At 42.5% G+C, this 21,887-nt stretch overlaps 1 protein-coding gene across 1 annotated transcript in view; it reads left to right on the forward strand.

Annotated features, from left to right (window-relative positions):
* The window catches only part of LOC126159821 (poly [ADP-ribose] polymerase tankyrase-1-like), a 37,637-nt gene extending 28,001 nt beyond the window's left edge, over positions 1-9,636 (forward strand). Inside the window, exon 3 of the mRNA XM_049916626.1 lies at positions 8,754-9,636. Within this exon, the coding sequence (XP_049772583.1) occupies positions 8,754-9,240 (487 nt within the window). The 3' untranslated portion in view covers positions 9,241-9,636. The remainder of the gene's footprint in view (positions 1-8,753) is intronic.
* The last annotated feature ends 12,251 nt before the right edge of the window (positions 9,637-21,887 follow it).

Below are 21,887 nucleotides of genomic sequence, written 5' to 3' on the forward strand. Positions count from 1 at the left end.
TATAGCCACCCACAACTGCTAAAGTGTTGCTGGTCCAGGATTTTGTACAGGAACTGACCTGTCGATTATATCCCACAAATGATCGATGAAATTCATATTGAACGATCCAGGTGGCCAAATCATTTACTCGAGTGGTCTACAATCTTCCCCAGGCGGGTGGTGAACAGTTTTGGCCCACTTACATGATGTCGTTATTTGAGAGCATGAAGTCCACAAATGGCTGAAAATGGTCTCCAAGTAGCTAAACAAAACCGTCTGCATTCAATGATAGGCTCAGGTGTACCAGAGGACCCTGCCCATTCCATGTTAACAAAGCCCACGCCGTTATGGAGCCAACACCATTTTGCACAGTGCCTTGTTGGCAACTTGGGTCTGTAGCTTCGTGCGGTCAACGCCACACTCTAACACTACCATCAGCTCTCACCAACTCAATCCGAGACTTACCTCACCAAGCCACGCTTTTTCACTCGTGTAGGATTCAACCAATATGGTCATGAGACCAGGAGCTGCAGGTGACAACATACTGTTAGTAAATGCACTTGCATTGGTCATCTTTTGCCGCAGCCCACTGACGCCAAATTTTGCCGCACTTCCGAACAGATACGCTGGTAGTACATTCTACATTGATTTCTGCGGTTATTTGACGCAGTGTTGCTTGTCTCTTGCACTGACCAACCTATGTACAAGCCGCTGCTTTAGATCGTTATCTGAAGGCTGTCAGCCACAGCATTGACCGTGGTGACAGGTAATGCCTGAAATTTTGTATTCTAGGCACACTCTTGACACTGTGGATCTTGGAATACTGGATTCCCTAACGATTTCCGAAATGTACGGTCTCATGCGTCTAGCTTCAACTACCTTTCGGTGTGAAAAATCTGTTAATTCTCGCTGTGTGGGCACATGGCCACAATCACGTCGGAAACTTTTCACATGAATCACCTGATTACATACGATAGCTCCGCCAATGCACTGCCCTTTAATATCTTGTGTACACGATACTACCGCTATCTTCGTATGTGCACATCACTTTTGCACAACTTGTCACCTCGATGTAAGTCATTTAGGAATAACATAAGTACCATGTTCTAGGTATCCAAGGCTAAATAACTGCAGAAAAAGTAAGACAAAACTTTAAACAAACAGTCGTAGTAAGGACTGACACACAATATAGAAAAGTCAAAACAATAATTACCATGGGAATTCCATTCCCAACGTCAGAAGAGAGAGCAGATAAATGGAAAGATTACATTGACAGCCTCTATGAAGGAGGAACTTTTCTGATGACATGGAAGAGGAAGCAATCTGTGTTGGCGTGGAAGATATAGAGGATGTACTGTTAGAGGCAATATTTAAAAGAACTCTGGTCGATTTGATAACAAATAAAGCTAAAAGGATACATAAAATTTAATCATGACTACTGAGTTCATAGGGGAAAGTGGCACCCCAACGACTATCCAAGTTCGAGTGTAGAATCTATGAGACTGGCAATGTACCATCACACTTTCAGAAAAAATCATCCACGTATTTCCAAAGGTAACAAGGGCAGATAATTGTGAAAACAACAGCACAATCGTCTTTGGAACTCATACATCCGAGCTGCTGATGAGAATGATATAAATAAGAATGGAACAGAAAATTGAGAAACTGTCAGATGACGGTCAGTTTGGCTTTAGGAGAGGTAAAGGCACCAGAGAGGCAGTTCGAAAGTTGTACTTGATAATGGAAGCAAGTCTGACGAAAAGTCAAAATACAGTCAAAAGTATTTTTCCCTAGAAAAAGCATTAGATAATATAAAATTCTGCAGGATCTTCGAAAGTCTTACATAAATATAAGTAAGTTACAGGGAAATACAGGTAGGTTACAATATGTACAAGAACGAAGAGGGAAGACTACGGGAAAATAAAGAACAAAGTGCTCAGATTAAAAGGGTGTAAGACAGGATTCAGTCGTTTCCCCTACTATTCAATCTATTCATCGAAGAAGCTATGATGGAAATATAATAAAGGTTCAAGTGTGGGATTCAGATTAACAGTGAAAGGATGCCAAAGAAAAAATTTGTTGATGGCATTGCTGTTATCAGAGAAAGTGAAGAATTACGGGATCTGTTGAATTGAATGGAGAGTCTGATGAGTAAGGAATATTAATTGAGAATGAACCACTGAAATAAATATCTAATGAGAAGTAGCAGATATTGGAATTTTTTACATTTAAATTGGTGGTCATGATGTAGACGATATCAAGGAATTCTAGAAGCAAAATAACCCATGGTATACAAAACAAGAAGGACATAAAAAGCATACTAGCAAAGGCAAAATTGGTACAACTAGCCAACATAAATCTACTACTATGAAACAGAGGTCATAATTTGAGGACGAAATTTATGAGAATCTATGTTTAGAGAACTACTTTGTATGATACTGAATCGTAGACAGTGGCTGAACACCGCGACTGAGGAGACTACGAGCGTCTGAGATGTGGTGCTAGAGAAAAGTGTTGAAATTTAGGTGTACATGTTGGATATGGAATGAGGGGATACTTTGCAGAATTAGTGACATGGGGAAAGACTGACAAGACGAAGGGGATGTAAAAACTGAAGAGAAAGACAGATTGGCCTACATCCAGCAGTTAATTGAGCATGTAGTGTGTAACTGCTATTTTGAGATGAAGGTTGGTGCAAGAGAGGAATTCATGGCAGGCCACATCAAACCAATTAGATAACTTCTGGCTAAAACAATTTCATTTGACAGATTAATAGAATTAATTTGTACTTAATTGTCTTTAGTTCTCAAAGAAAGTTTTACATGTTATTCCTGAGGCTACAACACACAGTTTGTAACATCAAAATGTACGTGTTGCTGTCACTTGCAAATAACATGGCCCATTACTCAGTAGACATTCAGTTACGTTGTGAGTTTCTGGACACTCATTAGTGAACATTAATAAGGGATGTGTCAAAGTTCATCTCTATGAAGGCTTTGACTCTGCAGAGGAAACTTTCAGTAATGGGTCTGAACTTCAGTGGAAAAATTAGAACCCATCCTTCCTCAACGTTGGACTCTTCAATCTGCAGCGAAGTCATCTTCTACTCATCCCAAAGCAGTTACATTGGATTCAGCTCGGAATTCATGGCAGAATAGTACATTCATGGAATGTTGTTGTCCACAAACTCTCACGTGACAGATAATGATTTATTACAAGGAGCACTGTCTTGCTAATACACACAATGATACTGTATTGTACGCAGTACATTAAGCTGGAAAACGTGATTCATATACTGTCGAATTTAGTGTTCTCTTAAGCTCAATAGGGAAATAATGACATAGCCATGGATATACCCCATAATGTAACCCCATCTCCTCTCTCCTTCACTTTTGGCATTACACAAAATGGCAGGTAATAGTCATCAACCAAAGACAGAACCTTCCATTGGACTGCCACAGGTGGTTCATCTGTCTGGACCATTCGTTTCCACTCATCCATCGTCCAGAGGCGTCACGCTTTACACCAACGTAAGTGTTGCTTAGCACTGACTGCAGATATGTGTGGCTCATTGGGGGTGGGGACTACTCGACCATTTTACCCCCTTCTTTTTACCTCCCTGTGCACAGTCGTTGTTCTGGCTGCAGTGCTTCATGCGATTTTTTACAACGACCCTCCATGAAGCTCCATGGTACCTATTGGTCGGTACATGGATCCGCCTCTTCTACCTTTTGCTATAGTTGTTCGTTTGCATTTCAACTTCACAAGGGCTACTGTGTAAGGGTCAAAATATTACTGGTACATTTGTTACTCAGGCCCACATTCGAAATTACTGAACCTCCCTGATGGACCCATTCTGCTAATTCTGGTTCTCTGCTGACAACACATGTGTCTCTGCCACCTTTTATACTGGCGGATCGTCCTTTAATCACATTTTTTGGTCAGTCACACATTAGATAGAGGTGTTTAGATAGTTTTGATCCTATTTTGTAGCTTGTCCCCAATGTTATTCAACCTGTATATTGAGCAAGTGGTACAGGAAACAAAAGAAATATTTGGAGTAGGAATTAAAAGAAATAAAAAGATTGACATTTGCTGATGACATTGTAATTCTGTCAGGGATGGAAAATGACCTACAAGAGCAGTTGAACAGAATGGACAGTGTCTTGAAAAGAGGATATAAGATGAACATCAACAAAAGCAAAACGAGGATAATGGAATATAGCCAAGGTAAATTAAGTGATGCTGAGGGAATTAGATTACGAAATGAAACGATTAAAGTAGTAAATGAGTTTTGCTATATGGGGAGCAAAATAACTGATGATGGTCGAAACAGATATGATATAAACTGTAGACTGGCAATCGCAAGGAAAGAGTTTCTGAAGAAGAGAAATCTGGTAATGGCAAGTATAGATTTAAATGTCAGGAAGTCGTTTCTGAAAGTATTTGTATGACGTGTAGCTATGAATGGAAGTGAAACTTGGACGATAAACAGTCTACACAAGAAGGGAATAGAAGCTTTCGAAATGTGGTGCTACAGAAGAATGCAGTGGATTAGGTGGGTATATAATATAACTGATGAGAAGGTACTGAACAGAATTGGGGAGAAGAGGAATTTGTGACACAAATTGAAGCAGGGATTGGTTGCTAGGACATGTTCTGAGGCATCAAGGGATAACAAATTTAGTACTGGAAGGCAGTGTGGAGGCTAAAAATCTTAATCAGAGTCCAAGAAATGAATACACAAAACAGATTCAGAAGGATGTAGGTTGCAGTTGTTACTTGGAGATCAACAAGCTTGCACCTGGTAGAGTAGCATGGAGAGTTGCATCAAAGCTGTGTCTGGACTGAAGACCGCAAGAACCTCAAAAGTTTATGTAAATGCTGTCAGGTCTTTAGTGTGTTCACGCAGACAAGATCCAGATTGCCTAGTGAAAAGCGCATGAAGTTCGATGTACACTGGTGTCCAAAATTAAAGCAACAAACTGAAATTTTGCGAGGTTGCGTTTATTTTGCCATAAAAAGTACAAACAGATGATAGTGAAGTAGGAAAAAATGTTAAGAGCAAAGAACATAAACAACTACAATATTCAAAAAGGTAGAAAAAAATGTTCTTCGTTTTTTCCAACTTAACAGATTTGCAGACACAATCCAACAACTGGATAATGTGCTCAGCATAGGCTGTGACCACCTCTGGCTCATACAACCCTGACATCGACAGGGCAAGCTGTGAATGATGTCATCAATCTCACGTGGAGGCAATAACTCTATTCCTCCTGCAGAGCTACTCTCAAGTCTTATGGAATTGTTGGTGGATGCTTGTGTGATGCAACCCATCTCACTACTACATATATTTCGTATGTGTACTACAAACAATTTACAGTATGACAACGCTAATTTATAAAATAAAATTCATGGAAAACTATATACAGTATAATAAAATTTTATACAGTCTTTGTTTCACATGTCATTCTTCCAGAAGTCCACATATGCCCTCGCTAATTTTCTGCACGCCATCAGGTCTTGGGCCGTGCACGTTCTTGGATGGTTTAGTAACGGACACTGAAGCAGGTGGTTCATCGTCTGGATGTTCCCACACGGACACAAAGCACTTTCACTAATTCCCCACTTGTGCAGAATTCTGTTACATCTGTCCATTCCTGAACATAGCCTGTTCAGGGTTTTCCATCTCTCCCACACAAGTTCCACACCTGAGGGCAGCACTTGCTCAGAATCGTGTGCATATTTTTGTTGTTCCTGCCACAGTCTTTTTCTAAAAGTTATTGGTGAACCTGTGAGCGGTTCAGGTCAGTGGAGAAAACTACTTCTTGACGTAAGGCGGTTTGGTACCATTTGGTACCCATGGAGCAGATGACGTTGATTTTGAACCTGTTCTGTTCGTTCAATTCTGCTCTGTATTGTACGTCGGACATTTGGCGGAGCAATTCCTGACATGCAGTATAGGTGTTTTACTCTTGTTGGCTTAAGACATTCAGTAATATGTCTACACATCTGGTTCAGGACAGTGTCCAGCTTGCAAACTCAGCAGCAGAGTAACAGAGCGTCATGGGGGTGGTGCAGAAAACTTTTGGATTAGGTCGACATTTTGATGTTGTTAGCTTGCCAAGTAAGTTATTCCGTGATTGGATTTCTGCCCTGCTCTTTTCAATGTGCCACTTGAATGACAGTGTCCTATCAAGAGTAACTCCCAAGTACACTGGGAGAGGGCAGTGTGTTAATCTTGTGCCATTCCATCAAACATTCAGTCCTTGTTTCGCCTCTCTGTTGTTAAGATGGAATAGGCAAGTCTGGGTGCTACTCGGATTGGATTTCAACTGATTTTCATTGTAATAGTTGGTGAGATTTTCCAGGTTCTCAGTTAGTATTTCCTCAATATCCTTGTAGTTTTATGCCTGAGCTGCTATTGCCCTATCATCAGCATAAATGAATGATCTTGACCAGGGACTAATAGGCTGCTCATTTGTATAAATATTGAATAACATGGGGGCAAGAACACTGCACTGGGGGAGCCCATCTTTTTGTAGTCTCCATCTGCGCTTGTTACCTTGGAACTCAACAAAATATCTTCTGTGAAATAGAACTGATTTGAGTGCAGCAGTCAATTGAGGGCTTTTTCTTGTTTTTTGCACTTTTGCAATGAGATTTCTGAAGTTGATGATACCATATGCTTCCATAAAATCTGTAAACACCATCCCCGTAGTAAGTCTTTTCTCAAACCCATCTCCAATTTAGTGGGTTAGGCTGAGAGCTTGACTGGTACAATATTTGCCAGGCCGAAATCCTGCTTGCTCTTTTATTAGGGTGCCCTCAGTAAGCTCTTTGAATATGCTTAGTATCAAACAGTTTGTGTGTTGTGCACAACAGAGAGATTGACCGATAACTCTTAGGATCTTCTGCGTCCTTACCAGGCTTAAGAATTGTAGTTATTTTTGCCTGTCTCTATATTTCAGGAATTCGTCCAGTTGCCTGATAGCAGTTCATAAACTCCAACAGTCACAATTTAGAGCGAACACCAAGACGTATCATCTGTTCATTTTCAATATCATCTAGGCCTGCGGCCTTACCAGTCTTTAAACTTTTGATTGCTTCTTTCAGTTCTGGTATTGTAAATGTATGATCGAGTGTATCATTATTTTCTTCTTGGAAAGCATTTAGTCTACTCGTATGCCCTTTCTTCAGTCTGTGTTTCGCTTTACCGTTTTTCTGCAGTTGGGAGGCTATTTGGTTTGCAGTACTGCCAGCAAAGCCTGGTGTACCTGCAGGTATACCATCTAATTTTTGAGCAGTCTCTACGCTTTCCGACTACTGTGAGTCATGTTAATGCTTTCTACAGTGTGTTACCACTTCTGTCTTCTATTTTCAATCATTGTTGTTATGACTTCTTCGCCTGCCTCTATTGTTTATGGGGAGAATGGGTTGGCGTCATAAAGACCACAATACGTTTCGTATTTCTCTTTTGTCTCTTCGCTGTAGCCTTGCATGTACGATTTTCTACATCCTCTCGTGTTCTCTGCTGTGCACAGTATTTTAAAGCTTTAACAAACTCACTGAAGTTTTCTGGTAGAGGTGTGTGTCCGCGATATGCTCTATGGGATTCAAATTGGGAGATCGAGCTTAGCATCCCAGGTGTGCAATATCTTCCATTTCCAAGAAAACGTCAATCAGCTGATCTCTATGGGGCATACCTCTATCGTCCATCAATACGAAGCGATAGGCCACAGCACCTCGCAACGACGGCATATGAGGTTCCAGGATCTCGTCACGATACCTGACCGGAGTTAAGCCTTGCCTATTCACCCATACAATGTCATGAAGAGGTGTTCAGGTAGTCCACGTAATCGCTGAGGATACCATTAAAGAACCTCCATGATATCAGTCTCTTTTGCACGACATTTGGGTCACGAAATCCTGATACACGTTCCCTCCATATGAAAATCCGCTGACAATCACTCTCCAGACCATTTTGGGACTTACGTGTGAAGATAACATTGGCCCACTGTTGACGACTTCACTCTACACATTTCTTTCTGTGAAGTGTCAGAGGTACATAAACCACGGGCCCCTGACAATAAGTGGCACTCTGGTGAGATCTTCTGTATAACGTTTGCCTAGATACAACACATCCACAGCATCCTGCGAGGTGAGGTGCTAGTTGCCGTGCAGTAGTAAGGCAGTACCGTGATGCCCTTTCAACGAAATAACGGTCCTCCCTTTCTCGTATCACATGTGGTCTGCCCTCATCTTCGAGATACAGTTTCTGTCTCTACGAACAGTCGCCACATCTGAGAAACAACAGTGCGATTCACATTAAGCCATCGGGCCACATCAAGTTGTGACTGTCCTCCTCCCATTCTTCCTATGGCCCTCCACTGCGGAGAGTCTGGAATGCGTCTTCTCTGTACCATACGGCACCATTTCTGTCTACAGCGATTGCAGATGTGGAAGTACCCAGCAACCACTACCCCAACGCTAGCTGCACTGACTTCGTCGTGGGCGTGGTTGTCCATTGACTGGAATGCTTACTTCCGTGTAGAACACGGTTGTGCAGACATCTGTTGACAGTTTGCATGATTACATCGTGAATTGGACACAGGACGGGAAATCGCAGTTAGAAGCTTTAATTTTGGACAGCAGTGCATTGCGGTAACCTTCTTGACTTTTAGGGACTCATCACAGTTCTGCTTCTGCCATAGTGTTTCGTCCTCGGGCGTGTGTGTTTGGAGCAATTTGTAATTATTCTCCTTTTGTTGCAGGGATTTTTCTGGAGAAGAGAAGGGCAAGATGCTGATTGCAGCAGCTAAGGAGGGGTCAGTGAGCAAGGTGCGAACGTTGCTGGTAGTGGGGGCGGACGTGGAGGCGATGGACGAGAACCAGCAGAACTCACTGCACTGGGCAGCAGCCAAGGGACATGTGGAGGTGGCGAGGCGTCTACTGGAGGATGGAGCTAATGTCAACGCCAGGGACCGCTGGCAGAACACACCTCTGCATCAGGCTGCATGGAAAGGCCACGCACCCGTGGTGCGGCTGCTGGCAGCATCCTCTGCCGACCGCAACGCCAGGGATCACAGAGGGAACACGCCACTGCACGATGCGGCACGGCGTGGCCACCCAGACGCGGCGACTGCACTACTTGAGGCAGGGGCCGACAGAGAAGTCAGGAATGACAATGGGGACACGCCGCTGGACCTAGCCAAGCGGAACAACCACCAGCGCCTCGTAGACATCCTAGGATCAAGCTAAATATAGTGCAAACGACTCTGGAGTAAAATAAAAAAGGCTTTCTATGTGACCTTTGTTACTTATAAAATAAATTATACAGAAAAGTTTATCCCGCAGCCTTGGTTTGCACCCATATTTACATAGTACATACAACGACTCAAGTACCATTACACCAAGAGTGCTTATAGACTACTATAAGTTCAAAGAGGGACTCTCCTTTTGCTGAAAATTCAAAACAAACTGAATAATTCTCGATTACTAACTAACACGTTTTCTACAATATTTTTTTAATGAAAAATACTTTTTAGGTGCATGTTTGGTGCTATGTGGAACTTATATAAAACTTTTATGTATTTCCTTGTATCCAGATTGCTGACACATAAGCTCTGTACTTAAAATACATCTTCATTTCAGATCTTTCACTGAATTTACTTCTGTACCTATTGAGAGTCCAGAAACTTGTGTCTGCAGTTAAAAAGTGGTATTATTACCAGTACTTACAACACATTTGTTCCGATTCCAGACTGAATTTTGTTGTATCCTGTCTAGTTGTTGAGTATGGGGTGCCTAGGAAATCTCCTTCTCGGATCGCTAGACAACAGTTCAAGCAAATCGTATTAGAGAGTTTTATCACGAAATGAATCAATGACAATACTTAACTCTGACAATAACACAGAAGTGTTGCAAACAAAGGGCGACATGCAAGAAAGAAATCTCTTCAGTATACACCATTCCTAAGTCACTGGTCTTGATGTGACTAATCTCTGCTGTAGAAATGGCCGTGACAAGTTGTGAGTGGCGCTCATGTTCTCTTCCCCTGAAGGCCACAGTTGTCACGTTGTCGTCCTAGACAGGGGTCGGTCAGCGTGCTATTGGGTGACGTCTTCTCCACAGCCCTGTCTGCTCTATCGTTCCAGACCGGCGTGCCGGCTCTCGACTTTACGCCATAACATTCCTCCCCCCAAAACGACGGACCGTCGTCGTATAAGGAGCGCGACAACGGCAGGGAAGGCAGGAGCGTGGATGCAGCGATGGACTGGAAACTGTGGCTGCAGCGGACGTCAGGCTTCCAGTTGCAGCCCGCCATCTGGCCTGCGCTCAGGTGCAAACGTCCCCTGGAAAACGCACAGAAGGGCACGCATCCAACTCCTGAGACCCATAACCAGATGGAGAAGCCGCAAGCTGCTGCGGCGTTGGCGGGTCCAGCTCCATGGGTAGGACGAGAGGAGGAGGCGACGCCTCCGTCTCCACGGGGTCGTCCCGCGGTGTCGTGACGACACCCTTTGACAGCTGTTGTGGCCACACCGTCCTTGGGATCTGTGAATCTGGGCGAAGAGGTACACAAGTATCACTGTGCACATTACAGTGGCGAATTTTATCCTGATGCCAGAGCTGCAATCCGTCTGGGCCTGAAATGAGATACACGCAAGTACCAAGTCGACGAACGATCTCGCCTCGCACCCACTGTCTGCGTCCATACTTCGACGCCGGATATTGAGGATGGTGGAGCCGGTGGAGCAGGGTCCGCCAGCGATGGTCCATGTTGTGGATGCGAACGATAGGAGGTGAGAAACCGTTGCTATAAGCGCATACCACAAGCAACCAAAAAGATCCACAAAATTGCGACTTAGGCCAAGAAGAGAATTTTTATGGTGGAGCGGACCGAATTTCCCCACATGCGTGACGCTGTTCTATTTGGCTGTCCATACCCTCCCAAGTACAGTCTCGTCGCGCTGTTTCGCAATTATCCCCCAGTGTCAGTCCACTATCATTTTGAACAAGAATTACCCCTCGCTTTATAGCGAGGCTATGCCGACGTGCAAAGTATTGGCGCGCTACGGAGTTCTTAATGCTATACTATGAGCGAGGCAAAATGTAGTTTAGCAGAATCTCGAAATCTGAATCAGCTTCCGTGGCCTGTGCAATGTTCCTGTTGTTCAGAGGCAAAGGTTGAAGCAAATCTGAATCCTGACCATAGATGTGACAACAAAATGCTGCAGAAGCGTCAAAGTCTGTGTCAGGGTCAATCGTAAGATGTGAAAGTACGTCCGCATTACCATGTTGATCTGTCATAAGATTTACAATCTCGTACTGATATTGAGACAACAACAAAGCCCATCATTGCAATTTTTGGCCAGTGGGTACAATGACTGAAAAGGCTTGTGATACGTTACTAAGTAGAATTTCATGCCATACAAATAGTAGTGGAATTTGGTGACACCATGCACAATAGCCGGTGCCCCTCTCTCTATTTGTGAAAAATTACACTGAGCCTTGGAAAACACTTTCGATGCGAATGCAACAGGCCTGTCTTTATCACCAAATCTATGTGAAAGAACTGCACCAAGTCCATAAGAGAAGCGTCAACTGGCAATACAGTTGATTTGTCAGGATCAAAGTCAACAGAGCAACGCCTCTTAAAGTTCTCGAAAAGCTACTTGGCACTTATCTGTTCAAACAAAGGGGACATTCTTGCGACGCAAGCGGTCGAATAGAGCTCCAATTTCTGTAGCATTCGGTATTAAGCGAGAATAATAGTTCATTTTCCCTAAACTGACTGCAATTCTGTGGCATTGCGAGGAACTGGCAGGTCTCGTATGACTAACAAATGCTACTGAAGAGGATGTAAACCTTGACTGTTTATGACATGACCAACATACTGTAACTCATGTTTAAAAAAGAATCACACTTGTCCAGTCTACACTTTAGTCCTGCATCAGGTAACACACAAAGCACGCATATTTGCAGTGTGTTCTTCAGGTGTACGACCTGCTACAACAATATCGTCTAAATAGTTTGAACAGTTTGGCACTTGAGCAGTCAGCTGTTCCTAATAACATTGGAAAACATCATGTGTGGAAGCACTGCCATTAGGCAAACGCAAATATTTAAATAAGCCCAAATGAGTATTCACTATACACAGTTTTCGAGATTATTCATCGAGCGTTATTTGAAGACGCGCATCACACGAATAAATTTTTGAAGAGTAACGACCAGCGCCTAATCTATCAAATAGATCCTCTGAGCGAGGTAAGGAGTAAGTATGAATCACAGTTTGTGGGTTGACTATGCACTTGAAGTCGAAGCAGAGGCGAATGCGACATGAAAGTTTGGAAGAAAAACCAATGGGAACAATAGCACCGCTAGCTTGCCATTCTTTATTTCCGGCGGCTATTTCGTCCAGTAATGCAATAGGAACAGTTCTAGCCTGGTAAAATTTCGGTTGGCCATAGAAATTCATAGTAGACCAATATGTGGAACAAAACTGTTAGCCTTGCCTAACCGTTCAGAAAAGAGTTAAGGGAATTCTTTTAGCAAACTAGCTACACTGTCTTTAGCATTGAATGCATTGACTGCCAACACATTGTACTGAATTTGAAAGCCAAACAAATCAAGCCACAGTTGCAAAATACTAACACGAATTCTTTACAGACGAATGGAAAGACTAGTAGAAGTCGATCTCGGGGAAGATCAGTTTGGATTCCGTAGAAATACTGGAACACGTGAGGCAATACTGACCTTACGACTTATCTTAGAAGAAAGATTAAGGAAAGACAATCCTACGTTTCTAGCATTTTTAGACTTAGAGAAAGCTTTTGACAATGTTGACTGGAATACTCTCTTTCAAATTCTAAAGGTGGCAGGCGTAAAATACAGGGAGCGAAAGGCTATTTACAATTTGTACAGAAACCAGATGGCAGTTATAAGAGTCGAGGGACATGAAAGGGAAGCAGTGGTTGGGAAGGGAGTAAGACAGGGTTGTAGCCTCTCCCCGATGTTATTCAATCTGTATATTGAGCAAGCAGTAAAGGAAACAAAAGAAAATTTCGGAGTAGGTATTAAAATCCATGGAGAAGAAATAAAAACTTTGAGGTTCGCCGATGACATTGTAATTCTGTCAGAGACAGCAAAGGACTTGGAAGAACAGTTGAATGGAATGGACAGTGTCTTGAAAGGAGGATATAAGATGAACATCAACAAAAGCAAAACAAGGATAATGGAATGTAGTCGAATTAAGTCAGGTGATGCTGAGGGAATTAGGTTAGGAAATGAGACACTTAAAGTAGTAAAGGAGTTTTGCTATTTGGGGAGCAAAATAACTGATGATGGTCGAAGTAGAGAGGATATAAAATGTAGACTGGCAATGGCAAGGAAAGCGTTTCTGAAGAAGAGAAATTTGTTAACATCGAGTATAGATTTAAGTGTCAGGAAGTCATTTCTGAAAGTATTTGTATGGAGTGTAGCCATGTTTGGAAGTGAAACATGGACGGTAAATAGTTTGGACAAGAAGAGAATAGAAGCTTTCGAAATGTGGTGCTCCAGAATAATGCTGAAGATTAGATGGGTAGATCACATAACTAATGAGGAAGTATTGAATAGGATTGGGGAGAAGAGAAGTTTGTGGCACAACTTGACCAGAAGAAGGGATCGGTTGGTAGGACATGTTCTGAGGCATCAAGGGATCACCAATTTAGTATTGGAGGGCAGAGTGGAGGGTAAAAATCGTAGGGGGAGACCAAGAGATGAATACACTAAGCAGATTCAGAAGGATGTAGGTTGCAGTAGGTACTGGGAGATGAAGAAGCTTGCACAGGATAGAGTAGCATGGAGAGCTGCATCAAACCAGTCTCAGGACTGAAGACCACAACAACAACAACAAACAAATCAAATTAATCAAGGCCAATTAAGTTCTCATAATCGCATGATTGTAACACACTGAAAGTTAAAGTTCACTAATGTGAGCGATACATGACAGGCAGAGTACATTTTCTGAGAACAGGAAGTCTTGTCTGTTATAAGCCATCAGGTACATGCTAGGTTTATACAGGCATCGGGAACCTAAAAGTTACGATTCAGGGATGTTACTGAGACACTTGTGTACAACTGAAATTTCACATGTTTTCCACTAATGTGCAAATGAACAATAAGTTTTCCCACAAACTTTTTGTGCCCACTGAAGAAACTGCACTGAAGAAAATGTTCGCTTGCTAGTTATGCTGATGCCTCCAGCAGGCTTTGACTAGACTGCATTGATTACATGGGCCTTGTGACTACAATTTCTTTTATGTTTGTTCTGTTGCATACATACGGATTGTACATGACCTTTCTTTCCCAAGCATAACACTGTGCTTGTCTAGACAGGCAGTCTTGGCGTTTGTGAGTAGCACCAAGGGCATGACTTCACTCTGTTTGCCTGTGTAGAGGGCTGGTTGGGCTGCATAGAGAACTGTTAACATGGCGTGGCGCTCGCAAGTGGATGATGCCTAATGTGCCTGTCGGGAGCAAGGGAATCAACCTGACAGATTGGCGGCTGCTTACATTTATCAGCCGACATGGCACCCGAATTGTGCTGTTCTAGTATTTGCATTACTTGCTGAAATGATGGATCAGACAGTTTCAAAGTCTGTTCTCTAAGTGAGACATCAGTTACATTGTACACGATCGCATCACGTGACATAACATCTGAATATAAAGCACCACAAGCACTTTTGAATTAGCATTTACTCGTCACACCATGCAAATCTGTTACCCACTCACAGTAAGTTTGTTCTGGCCGTTTCTTGCAACGAAAGAATTGATATCTAGCTGTTACCACATTTACTTGTTGCTCTTAATAGTTAATTAGTGAATCTACAACCTTATCATAGGAAAGTTCACTCAGAGTTGCGGTAGGGAATAATCTCTGAATGAGACAAAACACAGCGCTTCCTACTGTTAATAAGAAGTAATGAAGTTCCACAGTACCTGGTATGTAGTGACCAATTATGTGGACTTCAAACTGTTAGAACCCATCTAGCCATTCGTCTTGTTGTTAATTAAACTGGCAAAAAGGCAGTATGGCACTCGCAGCTAGAGGTATGGTATTTTGCGTTTCATTAGTGGCTTGAGTGGTGAGTAGCTGCTGTACTGTACTCAGTAGAATTGCGATTTGCTGACTCTGAAACTGAAACATCTGTGTCAGCTGCGTTTCATATATCGCTAGCAGCTGTGCTGCTGGACCAAGGGGAGAGAGTAGTGGGTTGTTCGATTTCGAAGAGAGAACTGCAATAAACAGACAAGGCAGGCAATAAAAATAAGTACAGAAGCAAAGAAAATCTCCGCAACGCCCACCTGGAAACACTGATTAGCGAAAACAATATGAGAAACTATTAACCCTGTGGTGCGTGAATTTCACTGCTGTGGACAACTTATAATGGTCAATTTTCTGGAATTTTCAATCAGTCATGCGGTTGCAAATGCATGCAGGACACAACACCAGTAGGGACTGCCGACTGCACTCAACCGTGTGCGTTGGCAGCCTCAGGACTGATTGAAAATGCCGGAGAAGCGACCATTAAAAGCTGTCCACTGTAGTGGACGCTATGCGCCACAGGGTTAAAGCAAGTAAACACACCCCTGCAAAGAAAAGCCAAAGCAGAATTAAAGCGCCAGTAAAATAGAAAACGAAATCCGTGGTCGTCAGGGACTGAGTTCCTCTTAATACTCATCGCCAATGTTGTATCATGCCTAGATGCCCAATATATTGTGCCTGGGGAACCTCCTTCTCGGATCGCTAGACAGCAATTCAAGCAAATAGTATTAGTTTTATTACTAAATGAACCAATGGCAATACTTAACTTTGACAATAACACAGAAGTATTGCAAGGAAAGGGCGACACGCAAACAAAAAAATCTCTTCAGTATATACAATTCCTAAGTCGGTGGTCTTGAAGTGCCTAATCTTGACGCTGTGGCCGCGACCCGTCAGGACCTACCCTTACGTTCTCTTCGCCCAGAGGCCGCCGCTGTCGCGTTGTCGTCTTAGAGAGGTGTCAGTCAGCGTACTATTTGGAGACGTCTTCTTCACAGCCCTCTCTGCTCTAACGTTCCCGACTGGCGTGCCAGCTCTTGACTTTATCACTGGAACTAATTGACTCATGTATGTGCGTAACTCAGTGACTAATATGTATAACTGCAGTGTGCCATCTGTAGCAATAATCAAACGAAGTTATGTGCTAATCATTTGAAAAGTTAGCAGTTTATCTTAAAGAAGAAAGAATTGTAGAATGACATATAATCACAAATACAACACACAGCTGTGACACTCCACTTACAAGACGTATTACCATGTATCACGTAACATTGACCTGCACTATCACATTACAGAAAGTTACAGAAATTTTTCCCTTTTTCCCACACTTTGCTTCTTCCCATCTTCAGTGCATTTTCCTCTGTCAGGCATCACGTCTACAACGCGTCTGCAGGGGCCGCCATGCTACCAGCTGCACAGCAGCCCTGGCCAGACAGGTGTCCTTAGGAGGGAAGGCGACTACTCCATGTTGGAATTTGAACTTCCCGCGTCTCCACTGCCTTAGGCATCGGTCTGCCCAACTATGGCCTGCGGGAAGTGTACAACTGAATGAGGAATTGGTATAGGGAATTCTGTCAGAAAATTTAACATGTCAGATAGTGCGTGAATGCCACTCCACTCTCAAGGGGTAAAACCCGAAACCGCTCATAATATTTAAAAAATGGCTGCAAAGATAAAGAGGTATTTGTTTACCTTCTGCCGAAACAGACAGTAGAAGATTACAGTCAACAGACTCAGTTCTCAAACAGAGGACTGCCAGTGACTGCCAGGTAATATCTAACAAGCTCTGATACAATGGCAATGTAATATAATACTCTTTGAGACTATCGGAAACCACGTTATATTCAATAAAATATGAACAACAGATCAATTTGGTTTAGAGTAAAGGAAGATGAAGGAGTGACCAGATGCACTAATACAGTCGTGAATGAATGACGGCGTATGCGGAAAATAAAATGAGTGTTTTCTTGATATTATCCTGTCAATTTTGCGACATCAAAGTACAACCGTCAAAAGAACTGAGGTTGCACTTCAGACAGAAGGCAGACTGCCAACAGTGAACACAAAAGAGCAACACATGGTCCACAATGCTGGACGCACACATCAACCAGAAGGGTGCAATTACGGTCGTAATTAAAGTAATTGAAATAAAATTCTATACTTTGGCCCATAAATCAAGTACATAATTCAAATGAATTTATTGTTTCATTAATTAATTGAAAGGTCAATAGATTTACTAATCACAGTTATAGACTTGCCCTGCTAAAGCAGTATGGTGTAAAGTATGGTGTCGAATGCAGCTCCAAGCATAATCAACTGCAGACAATGAGTGCCTCATACTTCAGTATCTAGATCGTGTATAACTTATTTCTTTCATATAATCACCTGTCCGATGTTCAACAGTGAATAAGGAGATTTCATTGCAAACATATTTCAGAGTTATCTGCAGATAATTTAGGTTTTGTATATATTATGTGCTGTTGGAATGTCACTAGGACTGCTAATATAGATTTATCTTGGTTTAATGTATTAATCGGCTGAGTATCTCCAAACATCTGACCTCATCCATGCCAATCTGTACAAACCTTGAAAACATTGATCATACAAATTCCAACTTACAGTTTCCTTACAAGTACAGTTATCCAAGATAGGGGCGATTACATCATCCAAGATTATGGCGATGACGTCATCCTAGATGGCGGATTTTGGCGTGAAGTTTGAATTTTGGCGCGAAAGTGCCAAGCCCCCCTCCCCCAGAAAAATGGCGGGAAGTTCAAATTCCAACATGGAGTAGTCGCCTTCCCTCCTAAGGACACCTTGCGACAAAATAGCGCAATTGGGCTAGAGTCTAAGCAGAGCGTATGACCGGAAATCGTGTGACTGGAAGTGCCATCATCTCGGATTTGTAGGGTATGAAAGGATGCATGACATCCGCATCTAATCAGTCTTCTGTGGTAGTTGAAAGTGTCAACATGGATTCCTCCAAAGTGCTTAACATGCTTCAACTATTAGGGAGGAGGACGAGACCAACTGACGAACACTTTGGTTTATGGTTACTACTGGGGAACCTCGACAATCTGGTTTCTGACATTGGTAACATAAATTACACCGAAAATGGTACGCTCCTCAGCAAGAAGAACTTAAATGTGCTTACTCCTATTACAGAACCCTTTTGCGATAACATTGTGGTACTTCAAATCTGTGATCAAGAGGACTGTCAGGAGCAGTTAGAGAAGGGACGATCTGTAATGTTAAAATAGGAGATGTGTGGCTCATTTAACTATTATCTACGTAGTAAATTCTCCAAGTACGTCACTGCAAGACACGGTGTCAAGGCGAGGCTACCATTTCTCCTACATGGAAGCGACAGTGTGATAGCTAGAGGAATTTTTGACAAAATCGGCAAGGAAGCACTGGAGACGATTTCGAACAAATATAAAAATCTTGGGGCTGTACCATATAAAGTGGAATTAGCGGACGTTAAATTGGATGTTCTAATAGAGGAGTTGCCCAGAATATTGTAGCAGCTACTTGTGGACGATTATTACCTTTTGGATTTAGACATAACGCTAGACTTTGCCGGAATTTTCAATGAAATGGAGATGTGCGAGTACCTAATATCAACCCACGACTTCTGCATGGAAGGAGACCATCAGGGAAGCAGCAGTGTGATTGTGGACAACGATATAACAGCTGGAAGAGACTGTCCAACGTGGATGAGGTCCAATTGTAGGGTAAAAGTATATAACAAATTTATATGTCAAATCACAAGTCCAGGAGTAAAAAAAGTTATAAGTGACCATCTTATAGATGTTACAGTGTCCAGACACACGACGACAGGAAAATTTTACTTCTTCTTTGGCTAAGCAGCATGGCATTACCAGGCTGGAGGCCACAATATACATCTACAGAATGGATCGTGTGTTCGACCCAGTGCTAAGTTGTTTAAATGTATTGGACACCAACAAGCAGTATTTATGATGTGCCCCACTATATTCTATGCCAATTGCATCCATGTTGGAGTCCAGACCCAGTGGCGAACACACATGCTTGAAATTGGTTAGATAATAAAGACAAGTCCATTTTTCCCGCCATTTTCGTAGATGTGACGCATTATCATGTTGGAATTTGAACTTCCCACCATTTTTCTGGGGAAGGGGGTTGTGGCACATTCTTGTAAAAGTCAATTCATAATTTACAGAACAGTTGCTGTGTGATGTTTAACAACGTTCTACAATTTGTCTACTAGAGTAATAAGAACACCCGAAAATTGACAGGTATGCAAGTAAGTCTGCCGGACCCTCAAGACCGATAAAAGCTTATAAATTATGCTCTGTCTGCATACAGTTTTAATTATCTACCTGTAAACTACGTGGAGATTTTTAACTTTGACTCCAACAAAGACAATATAAGACATCTTGGATAACAGTACTCGCGTTATCAGTTGACATCAAGACAGCGTCCTCTGTGTCCCAAGCCAGGTGGTGGATACACTGGGTGCAGCCATCTTGAATAACGCTACTTGCATCATGATCTGACATCACAGTGGTGTTCTCTGGTGGCAACGATATGAACTAAGCCAGTTGGAGTCCAGACCTAGTGGCGAACACACATGCTTGAAATTGGTTAGATAATAAAGACAAGTCCATTTTTCCTGCCATTTTCCTAGATGTGACGCATTATCATGCTGGAATTTGAACTTCCCACCATTTTTCTGGGGAAGGGGGTTGTGGTACATACTTGTAAAATTCAAACTTCCACCAAAATCCGCCTTCTTGGATGACGTCATCGCCACCATTTGGATTACGTCATCGCCCCCATCTCGGATAACGGTAGTTTGTCCCAGTACCACTGTTGTTCCAATACTCACCGGTGTTGATGTAGAAATGTTGAGCTTCCCAGCAGAGCAATGTATGGTAAATGGTAGACTGGAGTAACGTTATCAGACACTAACGACCTAGATTTGCTAGCTAATTTAAGCAAAAGGCTTCAAAAATAGCTATGTGTAAGCTTTAAATATAGTAACAAATACTGTCACCAAGTTATTACTGAACAATAGGCACCCATTTCTAAAGCCGCTGCTGGGACTCCCTGCTCTGCCGAGCTCTCGTCTGCTGCTGCTCTTTCTCGCTGTATTTTAATTTCATCTGGTTGTAAACTATTAAGGCTATAGTGGTGACAAATATGAAAGAAAGCCTTTTTAGCTTTCCGTATGGTAAAATGGCAAACAGGCAGAAGACATCGATTTTAAGGCAAATTGAAATAAGTTAGTTCAAGGTATGAATCTCCCAGAATTTTTTTCGATAAGGCTTCTCAAAACTGTCCGTTACTAAAGTTTTGGTTCTTCAATGGAAACAGACTTTTATATCTTACGTGCTCACACTTGGAATAGGAAGCGCAGATATTTAGGAGCACAAAGCTGGTACTGAGATTTACTCTGACATTTGCATGTTAAAATATCGGCAAATAATCTAACATCTCTGAAAATTTTTCTTATTTTTCTGGAACACGAACAGCATCTTTCCTCCTGTCCTGATACACTGCTCTAGGTTGTTCCCTTAGTCTGCAGTGTGGCGAGCATGTTACACAATGGCCCATTCTGCACAACAAATTCTCTCAGAGACAATAAGCTCAATCTTGCTACTAAAGTAGGAGGCATATATCCTCACTCTCCTCAACAACGCAAAAGTAATATCCGCAGCTGGTGGTCTAGTGGCTAGCATTGCTGCCTCTGGATCATGGGGTCCCAGGTTCGATTCCCAGCCCGGTTGGGGACTTGCTCTGCACCGGGACTGGGTGTTTGTGATATCCATTTCATCATCATCATCATCATCATTCGTGACAGTGGCTAGATTGAACTGCCAAAAAAATTTTACTGTGTAAAAATTGGGATTTTGTATGGGCGCTGATGACCATGCACTTGAGTGCCTCGAAACCAAACATCATCATCAACACCAAAAGTAATTTTGGCAGCACTGTCAGCGAACATCAGTCCAGGCAAACTTCACGCTATGGCAGGTCCAGCTGTCAGGCCATTACAGTGCTGGACTGGGTGGGCAGCAGCCCGCTGCTCTCCCCTCACCAGACGGCCTCTGGCTGTGGACCACTCCCTGATGCTGCTGTGGGCTTCAGTCCCAGCTCTAGTCTGATGCTGTCCACCACACTACTCTACCCTCAGTAGGTCCCTCCATTTCTGCATAACTCTGAAACCTACATCGATTCGAGCCTGTTTCCTGTATCCAAGCCCTGGTCTCCCACTGCAGTGTCCATCACATCTCCCAGACCATCACAACTTTCCTCCATTACCAAACTGATGATTCTTGATCCGGATCCAATTTATTACATCCTCACTAGTTACCCAGTCTAGACACTGTAATAGTACTACAGTAATTGTTTATATGTCTGGAACAGTTTTAAGGATTACTAACACAGCCATTTTGTCGGGTATTCTACATCTATAGACTTATTTTTCCTAAATGGATTCTTTATTGGTCCCATTTTCTGTGACTTTTCATAAATATTTCTTAGGTAGACGTCTGCAAAGAATTTACCCAATGGGACCATTCTGAAAAGTGTCCCAAACAATAGCTTTCGGACATGTCCCAAACTATTGGTTTTTATCTCCATAATTTGATTATTGTGTTCTGCAGATTCATTGTCGAGGAGCAACGAAGCTTTGTTGCTCAAGTGGCGCAGTTTTTGTGGCTGACATTTCAGTTGTTTCGTAATGGTGGTTCAAAGTGACGGTTTGTCTGATGAACAAATTTTAAAATATTTGATCTCAATGTCAGATGGGAATACGAAGGAGAAGATCCTC

This window comes from Schistocerca cancellata, unplaced genomic scaffold, assembly GCF_023864275.1.
Source record: "Schistocerca cancellata isolate TAMUIC-IGC-003103 unplaced genomic scaffold, iqSchCanc2.1 HiC_scaffold_1148, whole genome shotgun sequence".
NCBI lineage: Eukaryota > Metazoa > Arthropoda > Insecta > Orthoptera > Acrididae > Schistocerca > Schistocerca cancellata.